Genomic DNA, 12,858 nt, shown 5'->3' on the forward strand with positions numbered 1-12,858 from the left:
AATGTTATAAGTGAAATAATCTGCCATCAATATTAAGGAATTAAAACAAGCTCTTATATCTTGCTGAAAAGTTAATTGTGAGTTAGTTTTGTCTTATTTCAAGTGAACTAAGATATGTGTGCTAGAAAATACTTGGTAAGATTTTGTGCTTTTAGAGTGAAGATACCCTGCAGTTGTCTTTGTTTCTTTTGAAAGTAGGGAAACTAAGGCATGCTTTCTCTTATCAGAGGGAGAGTATGGACCAGAAGAATCTGGACTACCCTTACTTAATTCTGAAGATGAAGAATTAAATGTGAAATCTGTGCAAGCAACTCTGCAGGAGTTCATGAAGGAACTCAAGGACGCCCGAAGGGAAAAGGCATAAATAAAAGTCTTACTAACATATTATAATCCTATTCTTAACATTTTTAACAAAATCTTAACTGTGAATCATCTTTTTGATTTAGGATGAAGCTCAGGCCCAGATAGTCAGTCTGAGTCAACGTGTGACTGAGCTGAAAGTCTCTCAGGAGAAATCGCTCAACCAGCTGCTGGAGGTACAGCGCTCCCTCATGCTATCAGAGGAGGGTAAGGGATCCCACCAACAATCAGAAAATATCAGTTGCTAACTGACAGACATATGAAATGTGCTTACTGCTTTAGGAAAACAAGAAATGGCACGACAGTTGCATAAGGTGCAAACGTCCCTCACCCTGCAGCAGGATGTTGCACATTGTAAAGAGAAGGAAAGCAGAAACCTTGAGGGTCAGTTGGCTCAGGTCAAGACTTCTCTTCAAGCCTCTCAGACTAAATGCAGGTCATTGCAGGTATGTTAAAGACAAATGGATAGTGATTTTCCAAGAGACTAAGACTGGCTTCAAACATGCACATTAATGTTTATGTTGCATTGTTCAGTAGCGTCTCCAAGAAGGGAGCAGGGAGGCCATGAGAATAACACATCAACACAAAGTTCTTCACATGCTCTGACGTTTAAAAAACAGAAACCAATGTTATCATCTAAATCTGTTGCCATGGAAGCCAAATCATCATGTTCTGTATATCATCACCTTCCTAAAATAATGACCTTATTCTTTTTTTGCAAAAAGTAATTGTTTTATTTATTTGGCATAAATTATCTTTTGGCAAAAAATGACTTAGGATATTTTTATAGGAATCTAACAATGTGCAACACACACATTATGCTGCCTATGTGAAGGTCTACTAAAAGTCTGTGTGAAATATCTCCTTTAGGACAAGTTGGAGGTCTTGCAGGAGTTAGAAACGTGTGCAAATGCTGAAAACCAGAAACTGAAAAAGTCTCTGGAAGCAGCACAAAGCAGAGTGAACCACCTGGAGCTTTCTCAGTGCACCCTTCAAGGCGAGCTACAGAGGGCCCACCTCAGAACAGCAGAGCTGGATGCAGAAGCTGCCACACTTCAGGAAAGACTTAGAGAAACAAGACAAAAACTGCGCCAGAGTGAAGATCAATGCGCAGCGCTCAGGGTCAGCGAGGAGAGGTTGGCGGTGTCGCTGACTCGAGCTGAGCAGCATGAGAACGGGCTGAGGGAGCAGGTTCGTACGCTTACAAATACTATAAGTCGGTCCGGGAGGAACACCGAAGGTTTGCAGGAGCAAGTAACCGAGCTGCAAAGGGTTCTGACTGCTAGCGAGGAGGACCGAAGACTGCTGCAGGTATAGTGTGTAGGACAGTTTCTCATAATACCAATTAAAGGAGCAGTATTATGTAAAATTGACTTTTTTGAGCTCTACATCATGTTATAATGTTATTCTATCACCTTAAACATATCTGAGTGTTGCCGTGATTCTTCCATGTATTTTTGAGAAATCCTTTAATCCAGTGTTTTTCAACCTTTTTTGAGCCAAGGTACACTGTTTTAATTGAAAAAATCTTGAGGCACACCACCAACCAAAAATGTAAACAAAGTTACTCTCTAGCCGCCCATATTACATATATAGTCATTCTTATCAAAGTGTCTTGAATAGGAATCAAATAAACACAAAAATTTATTTTTATCACATTTTACATTTCTTATTTCAAATTGCACTTAAGATGTCCACTTCAAAAATACACCTGAACAGTGCCACAACACTGTGGTGTTAAATTTAAAGAAGTTGTAGAAAACTTCAAAGTGTTTTACAAACTAATCCACAAGCATTCTTTTAGCCAGAATACAGGAAATAATTCTTATTCTGAAAGAAGCAATGATATTTGGGAAAGATTTCACTGTTACAATATGAAGATTTGCATGTACAAAATGTCAATATCTGTATATTTTACCTATTTAGTGTGAAACCTGTGCATGTTTGGATGAAGACAGCTGATTTCCTGGCAGAAATTGAAGAAAGACAAAGCTCTTCCTCAACAGCTCTCAGTCTCTCTCTGTTTTTAGTTTTTATAGTATCCAGGCTGGAGAAGCTCAATTCACACAGATATGTTGTGGGAAATGGACCCATGTTCTTTCCAACTACTGCTGAGCTTCACCGTCTTTTCCATCACTGTTGTCACAGTCTTGCTAGATACGATCATAGACATAATATAAGGGTAGACGCCGCATTGGCTGCTCCGGCGCAGGAAATACGGCGGCCATCTTAGAGCGGTATAAACTCCTACTTTCCTCAATCAAAACAATAGACGATGCCTCAGCTCTGAGGGATATTATTGTTCGGATCTATGGATTATTGATGTGAGGGCTCCACAGACAGCATTTCACAAGTAAGATGGACATATTATTGTGTATATATTGTGATTATATTATATATTAGAATATTACTTTACTGTATTTATGTCCACCGGCGAGATACCAGCTAATATTAGCTGGTATCTCGCCTAGCTGGTATCTGAACCCGGTGTAATACGGGTTCAGCCCCGCTATGAAGACTAACTGAGATTCTGTACATCTAAAAATATTAATTATTCTCTAACATTGACTTAGATTATATGACACAAGAGCATTAGAAATGAAACAATATAACACATATTATAAAACTTATGTGTTATAACATTCACCAGCAAAGTTTACACAGGTGGTAAAGACTATTATTTATATGTAATTCTTTCACTAGTAAGATACATCCCAAATCTTCCGTTTTTGTTTTGAAAGTTTCATAAAGACACGATGTGAGGAAGAAGAGGGAGAAATCTATAAAGAGAGACGAATTCACTGCAGCAGGATGGATCTCATCAGATTTTGGACTTAATCTCAACTGCTGAATCTCTGAAGCTAGAAGTCGGCAAAAAAAAAAAAAAAAATATATATATATATATATATATATATATATATATATATATATATAAACATATATATATATATATATATATATAATTCAGTATTAATTATTTATTTGTGCCATTATGAATCTTTATTTGTGTTGTATAGTTATTTAAATATGTATTGATATTACTAAATAATTTATTAAATAAATTATGAACGGCTGTGTGCTTTGTAATATGCTCTTTATACATCAATATCAGAATATTCCATTCCTATTCTATTGTTTTAGCCACTAAGCATATTTAAATACTTAAATAACTTAAATAACATACTTAAATAATACAATTGTTTATAAATGTAGCTTTGATAGCTGTTTGAATAAGGTTTCCAGTAACAAAAAAGCGTGTTATGATCGATTAAATGCGCTGATCCGTCACTGTGCCTGTTAAACACATAGGACCGAGTGGAGTGGTATACCGCTCCAAGATGGCCGCCCTAAATCTCGTCAGCGACAATAGGCGACAGCGGGGCATGAGGCGTCTATCCTTATATTATGTCTATGGATACGATGCTCTCACCGCTACCTGTAACATTCATGCATCACTAATTCTCTTGTTTTAATGTAAAATGCTCTGTACCTACTGCCATCTAGTGGTAAGAAAATTACATGATTACGCCGCTAGTCACTACTAACCATGGTTTCGTTCACACCGAGCTTAAGTGCAGCGGCTCTATTTCCCTCCTGTAGTCCCAGATTGACAGTCCTCAACTTAAAAGCTGCATCATATGAATTTGAAAACATTTCTCTGTCGTGCCTGCTGCTAGCATGTGGTTGTTCTAAATGAAAATTAGCACGTTCTTCTTTGACCTACAATTTTGACTTCTAATGATTCACTTGCTGCTAGAGAGCCCCTTGGTAGTTGACGAAAAATACAGCCGTACCGGGCTACAATCCGCATGGTTCAAAGTTTAGGAAAAAGGTAGCAGCTTGCAGTCCGGAACTATGGTACCATAGGTGAAATTGAATAATTTCCACGGCTCACCTGATGATCAATCACGCGACACTAGTGTGCCGCGGAACAGTGGTTGAAAAACACTGCTTTAATCTCCCATGGCAACCATTCAGCTGTGCAAAACGTTTGAGTGGCCCTAGCTCCGTCTTCGAGGATGAAGCTCCTCCTCAGAGAAATCTCATTATAACATAAAGAACTAATAAAAGGCTATGGCTACTGTACAAACTCTCAATGTTTTCATGAAATTGTGTGATTCTAGAAAGTGTATTTTAATATCTGTATATCTGTAGGAGAGTTTGGATAAAACCCGGGACGCACTTTCAGAAAGTAAGAGGTTGAACTACTCACTCACTGAGCAAACCCAGAACCTTAACTCAGCACAACAGGATTTATATGTTAGAATATCTGAGCTGGAGAAAAGTAACCAGACGCTGAAGGAGGTGAGCCACACTGTATTCCTGTGAGTGATGCTGCAAAGGTTGAGGCTCTTCTCTGAAGTATGAATTGATAAACTCTGTCACAGAGTCAGAAGCAACAGGAGGAGGCTCAACTACAAGCGTCCATGCACACCAACAGAGAGAAGAAGGAACTGCAGGAAAAGCTCGCCAACATGCAGAGCTCTTTGCAAAAGCTTCAGAACGAGAAAGCAAAGATGGAGAAGGCGTTGACACACCTCAGTAAAGACAAGTCTGCACTTAGAAAGGCATTAGAGAAAGTGAGTGTGCTCATTTTCACAGCCTCATTTTGAAAGTACTTTTTAAAGAACTCTATATTTATATATGTATAAAAATATACTTTCTACTGTAAAGCCTTCGAAGGTTTTTTTGGTCAAAAAAAAAAATCTGAAACATCTGAATTATATGAGCAAGCCAAGCCACAATTGGCTTTAAATGTAATTAAAGTATCTTAAATTCAGTTCTGCAACTGCTGGAAGCCTTTATACAAAAGAAGCCAGAACTGAAGTAGTATGTGTTTAGTGTTGCTCAGAGACCTTGCTGCCACACTCTGGACTCTATGAATACATGCAGATGCTGAGGCCATAGGGTACACTGAGTCTTGCAGGAACAAATTATTTTTGTAATTTAATCATTTTTGCTACATATTAGCTGTGTTTTTTGTATAAAGTTGTCCTAAAGAAATCCACAAGACAAACTAAATTTTGCTGATTCGTGCTACAAACATGCTAAAACTTGAGTGTTGGAAGAGTCATGGTGAGTTTGTTACCTTTTCTCTGTTGTCAGGTGGAGATGGAGAGACTCAGGAAAGAAGAGGAGGTAGTATCTGTTGCCAGGGAGAAAGCTCAGCTGGAGCAGACACTGCAAAGCCTGGAGAAAGAGCTGACTGAAGAGCAGAGAGTAGTTCAGACTCTCAAGGTAAGAAGATCCTTGCAACGTGGGCCATGAGGAAAGACCTGTTCTGAATGAGGTGAAAAAAATGAAATGGGAAATTTCAATCAGTTCAAGCTCACTTGTGTTATCGTGACTTGTCAAAATGTTTATGTATTTTGATCTTTTTCTCACTTTCACGTATTTCATTGGGATTTTTGGCCATTTTAGCTACCGATCTGCTTTTTTCCCTTCAGATATCGATCCAGATATCCGAGGTTAACATCAGCCAATACGATACAGAAAAACAGTGCTTTTTTCTGTAAAAAAATGTTTCTTTTTTTAAACACAGATATAAATGTATTGAATTCTGCATTTATTTTATAAGTCTACTCCACTGCAGCACACCAATAGCTTCACAAGCTTGGTCAAACTTTGATTTGTTCAGCCAGTGCAATTTGGATTATAACGCCCAATGGAAAATAAAAAATAAAGAAACTGAAAACAATAGGTTGACTACTTTGGTCAAACATGTAATCAAAAAAAAATCTGCAACAAACCTTCTTTCAAATGGTTCAGAAATGCAATTAGGAATTGTAAATATAATGTAAAATAAATAATAAAACATGACATCTTTTAGAGCACAAAACATAGAATTAGACTGACTAGATCTACCCTCATGGACTGGGAACATTGTCACGATACCAATATCTGTATCAGGACCGATACATGTATTGGTATCGGATCGGTGCATCTTTAATTCTGACATATGGTTTGATCTAAACTTTTCTTTTTTCATTTCTGCCTGTATGTTTAATCAATCAGTCAAGTTTACTTGTATAGCACATTTCAGCAACAAGGCAGTTCAAAGTGTTTTACATGATAAAAACACAAACATCAGCAATTGAAACATTAAACATCAGGGTCAGGTGAAGCTTGAAGCTCTGTCACCGTTATGTCTTTGCCAGCATATAACAGCCTTTCTTTCAAGATTGCCCTGTATTTAGTTAGTCATCCTCCATAACTGTTGACCAGCATCCTTGCTGGGAAAAAAAGCTCCATCCTCTCTGCATGATGTTGTCACCAGCATGCTTCACCTAATGATGGTCTATTGAGTTAATAGCCAGTAACCATAAAAGTTTAAGGTTGCTGAAAGGCTTTATTGTGGTCTCATCTGACCAGAGCACTGCCACATGTTTGCTGTGTCCCTTACATGGCTAACAGCAGACTTTAAAAAGAACTTCTCAATACTGTATCAGGATCTTTTCTTTCATATAGGTTGTTTTTGTGGAGTGCACATCTAAGAGTTGCTGTATTTATTTAGGGGTACCAAAGTAAAGGTCAAGTTTAAGTCAAGTCAAGTTTATTTGTGTAACACATTTTCAGCAACAAGGCAGTTCAAAGGGCTTTACATCATAAAAACATCATGACACCATTTATGAAACATGCAATAAACATGGCATTTTGTCAAATGCCTCCATCAAAATCATCAAGCAAATACACATGAGATATGTTGATCAATGTTCGACTTAGTCCCGATGTGTTTGTTTATCTGAATTAGATTTGTTAAAAAAATATAATACATTTTTTCTTCTTCTGTATCTCCTCTTGGCATGCATTATATAATCCTAATAAAACACACAAAAAGATATGTGGCAAGACTGTAACAAAATGTGAAAATATTCAAGTAATATAAATACTTTTGCAAGACATTGTATTACACTCAATTCTTTTTGATTTCTGAAATAAACGTATCTGAACACAAAGGAGTCTTCATAACGACTCCTTCATGTGTTATGTCATATTTATGACAGTACCATGTCAGTCTTATGCACACCCCTTCAAATAAAGTGTTACCGATTTTTTTTTTTTTTTTGTACTAAAAATGATTTTTAATTTGTGGTTGGAAAAAACAACTGTCAGTTTAAAAGTCCCTTCGGTTTCCTGATTACAAAAGAAAAAGTGAACAAGAACTTTTTCCCTTTCCCTGATTTATCATTTTCTTTCTACTCTCTGTTTTCAATCCTTTAAAACTGAACAAACTGCTGATAGATCCAAATCCCAGAGATGGAGCGCGCTCATGCACAGCACCTCCTGGAGGTGACAGCCCATCATCACAGGGAACTGGAATTAGAGACGGAGCGCCTTAGGGACAGTCGGCTCCAGGCAGAGCTGTCCTTAGAGACCAGAGAGATGGCTCACTGCCAGAGGGTCAGACACCTCGAGGAACAGGTATTATACCTGCAGCTGTAAAAATATTCACCTCCTCTTATCCTCTTATTATAATTATCTACATTCTTCCTCCTTCCTGGTCCCCCCAGGTGCTGGCTCTCAAAGAGCAGCTCGATCGAGAGACGAGAAGGCGTCAGGAATATTTCATTCAGATGCTACAACCCGGTGTGTAGGCAGTGAAGTATGTGGCGCCTCTGTGTTCTTCCTCCGCTGTCCACCTGGAAACTTTCCAACATCTGCATGTGTCAAGCAACAGCCATTCTTGGAAGCGCACAAAACGTGCTGCCGAGGCGTTCGCAGCCGCCCCGCAGACACACATGCGTGCGGGATTACGCTAATCTGCGAGAAAGCTCAACAACAACAAACAATAAGCGCATTGTTCGGACGTGAACTGGATGTGCCACATTGTTCTGTGGGATTGCTTTGTGTGGCTCGGAGAACTTTATCTGTCCAATTATCCCGTGATGAAAACCTTTCATTAATTTGGGTTTTGATTGATCTGCACACCCATTTGTTATCATGGTCATGTGGCCATTTTCTGACACGATCAAATTCATTGTTTAATTGATCCAAATGAGAATAACTAACTTTAATTATTAGTGAATGCAAATGTAGAATTGTTTGAAAGTTTTGCATCGTGTCACATTGCGAAAAATATTATCATGTGCTGCAATGTTAAAAAGTCACCATCATTTTCAGGCAAAAAAGATTGTAAACTTTCACGACCACATCGAGCATCTCTGCTCATTTATTTCAAATAAAAACATCCAGACATTTACAAATATGCATGAGAAAGTGTTTATTAAGACTTAATGATCCTGTTTTTCAAATATTTCTTACTTTTAATCAAGCTTAATATTCTCTTGATTTCTTTTCTGTATGTTGTGTGAGTTTTTTTTCTGTTTGTTTTGTTTGGTTGTTTTGTTGGTTTTTTTTCATCTCGAAGCCAACATGTTAGTAACTGCACATAGAGAGAGGTTAACTGTGCAGGGGAAAAATCTGACAGAGTTTCTTTAAAGCAGCCCTTTGATTAACATAGATCCACCCAGTGGTTATCCAGTTACCGACCTCTCTCTGACTATTGGCCGGACAGAGTTAATTATGCAAGGTAGTGAATCCCCTGTGGGGGAGGTGGGGCCAAAAGCTGAAAGAACTCTTTTGGCAAGCAGAATAGAGCTTTTATTGAGGATATTTCTAAGCTGACCATCAGGGACCAAATCACTGGATTGTTTTTAAAAAAGGGGGGGAAAAAAAGAAAAACATCTCAGCTGAATCACACTGCTCTCCCCCCACACCCCTCTTCTTTCATTTCTTACCCTGTTTCATTTCAGTGAGACGGGACTGTAAGCTCACGCGGCGGCCGGCAGCAAGCAGAATGCAAGGAATCTGCTGTATTCGCCCGTCTAGCACAAGAAGCCCAGCTTGCTGCTGAAAGAACGAGTGAGAGGGGAGGCAGAGGCAGAACCGAGGAGGGGGCAGCGGTCGAGGAGGACTCCGGCTTCGCTGCGGCTCAGAGGAGGAAAAAGCGTCCGGTCTTGTCCTGTTCTGCTCCACTCTGCACTTGTTGCCTGAGGTGCGTGAGCTCCTCCCTCCCTTCCACGGTGCCTGCTGTCAGCTCCATCCCTGGGCGGCCGAGGCCATGCTGCTGCTGGTGCTGCAAGCCCTCTTGCCCTGCTTCTGCACCCTGCTGCCCGGGGTGGAACCTGCCGTGTCCCTGGAGGACTTCTACCCCTTCGGTCCTGACCAGGGGGACACCCAGACCACTGCCCAGGACGATGGAGGCTCCGGGCTCCGGGAAATCTCTGTCGCCTTCCCGTTCTTTGGTGACAGACACTCGGGACTCTACGTGAGTTGATGAAAAGAACTGTGTGTTTTCTGTCTGAGTTGGATGTGTTTTGGTATGTCATCACAAGTGTGTGTGTGTGTGTGTGTGTGTGTGCGTGTGTGTGTGTGTGTGTGTGTGTGTGTGTGTGTGTGGGTAAAGGGCAGGTAGCAGTTGAAGTTGACAAGGTGTGATTTGTGCAGGGTGGGGGTAGATGAGATCTGGTGCACAGCCAAATCCTACACTGCAAAGCCCGTTTAGAGTTTTCACTGAGTCCGCTGTGTAATAATCTCATTTGTTATAAAAAAAAAGAAAAAAAAAAAGAAAAATGCCGGGCTCTCCCTTTCTCCTTACATCTGCTCCGTTCCTGCACTCTGCTTGCTCCCGAGCACACGTGGGAGACCAAACTATTAGCAGAACAGTGGTAACCCGCCGTTAAAAGTAAATCTGCAAAAGAGCCTTCTGAGGGAAATGACAGTTTGTGTTCAGCATCTGTGAGTAATTCTTCCACACAAGAAGCTGGGAAGAAGGGGAGGAAATGCGCACGCCAGAAAGAGCAAAAACAGTGCTCTTGGGAGGAAGCTGAAAGGTTTGACAAGGATTTTCGCGCAGCGCAAGCGAAGCATCCTTTGATCTGCCTTTGTCATATATTGGGTTCGGCTCCAGCAAATGGAAAAGGAAAAGGCAGAACTCTCTTAAATCAACACCACCTGTTGTGGTTATGCATCCACACTTTTTCTCCAAATCTGCCCCTCCTCGCCTGGAGCCGTGCCTGTCCCCCCCCCCCCCCCCCTTAGCACCCCTCCCGTTGGGATCTCTGGCATTAAAAAGACCGAGGAAGCATGATGACAATTAACAAGGTCAAAAGGTCGTCTACCAAAAGGTTCCACTTTTGGAAGGTCGTCTTCCAAAGGTCGCTTTGGAAGACGACCTTTTGACCTTGCTAATTGTCATCATGCTTCCTCGGTCTTTTTAATGCTGAAGGCTGCGTTATCACAGCCTTCAGCATTAACGCTAATTGCTGAAGCAATAACGCTAATCTCCACCTGTCAAATTAGACAAGATAAGACAAGCTGCAGGCTGCTTGACTTGTTAATCTCAGATCAAATTAGCATCACGACAGATGTGAAAACCAGGGAAAAACGTGCCCTGTTGCGTTTCTATTGCTCAGCCTTTTCAGTCGTTTGTAATTCTGAAGTGGCTAAAAACGCCATGAATGAATGAATCATCCTAAAATGACGCTCGCCCTTTTCAGCGGCTCACCTGAATCCATTAAACATCTGCTGCAAGGCGTGCAGGCCGCGGGGCGATATCTGCCGTCGGGAGGCAGATAGTATTTCACTCAGCTCTCAGGGATAAATTTGTAAATTTCTCCCAGGAGCTCACTCCAAGCCTCTGGGCGGCTGCCACAAAGAAGCCGTGGAAGCAGACCGATTTTAGACGCTGTGTGGGTGCTGTCTTACTTCATTAGCATTACTGAAGCTTTTGAGCCCCTGAAGCCTTTCGCAGCAGATCCTTTTTAGAACTATATGATCCCTAATATGTGCTATTTCCAGACACAGATGGAATTCAACCTTCAGTTACCGTGATCTCTAAATGTCACTTTAAACTTCTTTTATTGAACCCAGGGTCTTTCCCAACTTCCACTCCTATTTCTGCCACATAGTAACCAGGCTTGTCCCACTGTTATGGTTTTGTATCTGGGAGTTTTCTCGTGTTGCTGGGATCTCTTCTTCTACTCCTCCTCCACATCCTCCCCTCCCTCTCCTCCCACACCTCAGATAACATGGCAGGGGTCTTCCCCCTCTGGAACTGTCCGGCTGCTTGTATCTGAGAAACGACCGATCACTTTAACAGAGCACAGATGTGTGTGCGTAATGCCCGTTAGGAGGTTCAGAACGATTTTCGCACTCAGATTAACCGTTCCCATTGAAGTTGAGCGTAAGGAACACGAAGGAGGACATCCGGGATCAGAGAAACGACATGGATTTATGAACAGATGTGAGAATATCCCCGTCTGATCAAATCCACTTCTTGTTTGGAAACTATAAATATACATAACCTATTCAGTTTCTTTTGCAGCTGATTTCCAAACTCAGTTTTCATCAGGCTTTCAGCTGCTCATTAATTATTGATTTTTGGAGCACAAGCAATGAGTTGGCACATGTTTGGGAGAGCAAAGATTTTAATAAAATTTTAATGCAAATCATTACAGAATTGACATGTTGAACTCTTCAGAATCTTACAGGAGAAATTAGTGTGTACAGCATTAGCATAATTAAAAATTGCAGTTTTCATGTGAATCCTCCAGTAGAGACTGAAAACTATGGCAGATCCATAGTTTTCCGTAACTATATCCATCCATCCATTTTCTTTACACCCTTGTCCCTTGGTGGGGTTGCTATTGCCTGTCTCCAGCTAACGTGCCAGGTGAGAGGCAGGCTACACCCTGGACAGGTCGCCAGTCTGTTGCAGGGCAACACAGAGACACACAGGACAAACAGCCATGCACACACACACACACCAAGGGACAATTTGGACAGTCATGTTTTTGGACTGTGGGAGGAAACTGGAGTACCTGGAGAAAACCCAGCATGCACAGGGAGAACATGCAAACTCCATGCAGAAAGACCGGGGCTGGGAATTGAACCCAGAACCTTCTTACTGCAAGGCAACAGCTCAACCAACTGTGCCACTGTGTAGCCCATGACTATTATTTTATTTTATTTTTTTACTTTAATTTCCCCTGGAGAAATTAAAGTAAAGTAGATTATTTTTAAGTCATATTTGATATATGCAGCATTTTTATAACAACTGAAGTTAAGTTAACAGTAGCAAGTAACTTAGTTACTTGACAATGCTATAAAATTACATTATATGCCTGTAAAATACATAATACTGCCTCTTTAAACAGACGGCTCTATGAAATGGCCATAGTTGAAATCAAACGTATTTTCCTCACTGAGAGCTGATCTGTGGAGGGCATCATTACATCTCAACATTTTGGGTCCTTTTACTTATATTTGGTCAAAGTTGTGATTCCAATAATAGTTTGATTGTGTCTGCAGGGTTCTGCTGTTTCATTACTCAGAAACAGATTTATCAGTGAAGGTATTGTTGACGTTTCACTGTTACGCTAAGCTAACTTGATTTACTGTAGAAGATGTTTTGCTTCTGTCTTTTTTTTTAAATACAAACCTAAATGTATAATGTTTGGGGTCTTTTTCTCCCATCTTACGCCATCACAGTTAATG

The 12,858-nt window shown here is 40.5% G+C and overlaps 2 protein-coding genes across 2 annotated transcripts in view; both read left to right on the forward strand.

The window, feature by feature from the left end:
• Positions 1–8,564, forward strand: part of crocc2 (ciliary rootlet coiled-coil, rootletin family member 2) — a 48,562-nt gene extending 39,998 nt beyond the window's left edge. Inside the window, exons 26-34 of the mRNA XM_088005134.1 lie at positions 228–358; positions 447–567; positions 643–806; positions 1,231–1,671; positions 4,516–4,665; positions 4,749–4,940; positions 5,467–5,598; positions 7,603–7,782; positions 7,872–8,564. Coding sequence (XP_087861260.1) covers positions 228–358; positions 447–567; positions 643–806; positions 1,231–1,671; positions 4,516–4,665; positions 4,749–4,940; positions 5,467–5,598; positions 7,603–7,782; positions 7,872–7,955 — 1,595 coding nt within the window. The 3' untranslated portion in view covers positions 7,956–8,564. The remainder of the gene's footprint in view (positions 1–227; positions 359–446; positions 568–642; positions 807–1,230; positions 1,672–4,515; positions 4,666–4,748; positions 4,941–5,466; positions 5,599–7,602; positions 7,783–7,871) is intronic.
• A 21-nt stretch (positions 8,565–8,585) lies between these two features.
• Positions 8,586–12,858, forward strand: part of sned1 (sushi, nidogen and EGF-like domains 1) — a 35,519-nt gene continuing 31,246 nt past the window's right edge. Inside the window, exon 1 of the mRNA XM_088005135.1 lies at positions 8,586–9,628. Within this exon, the coding sequence (XP_087861261.1) occupies positions 9,422–9,628 (207 nt within the window). The 5' untranslated portion in view covers positions 8,586–9,421. The remainder of the gene's footprint in view (positions 9,629–12,858) is intronic.

Source organism: Poecilia mexicana, unplaced genomic scaffold (assembly GCF_051168715.1).
Source record: "Poecilia mexicana isolate PSO_F unplaced genomic scaffold, ASM5116871v1 scaffold_4, whole genome shotgun sequence".
NCBI classification, from domain to species: Eukaryota; Metazoa; Chordata; class Actinopteri; order Cyprinodontiformes; family Poeciliidae; genus Poecilia; species Poecilia mexicana.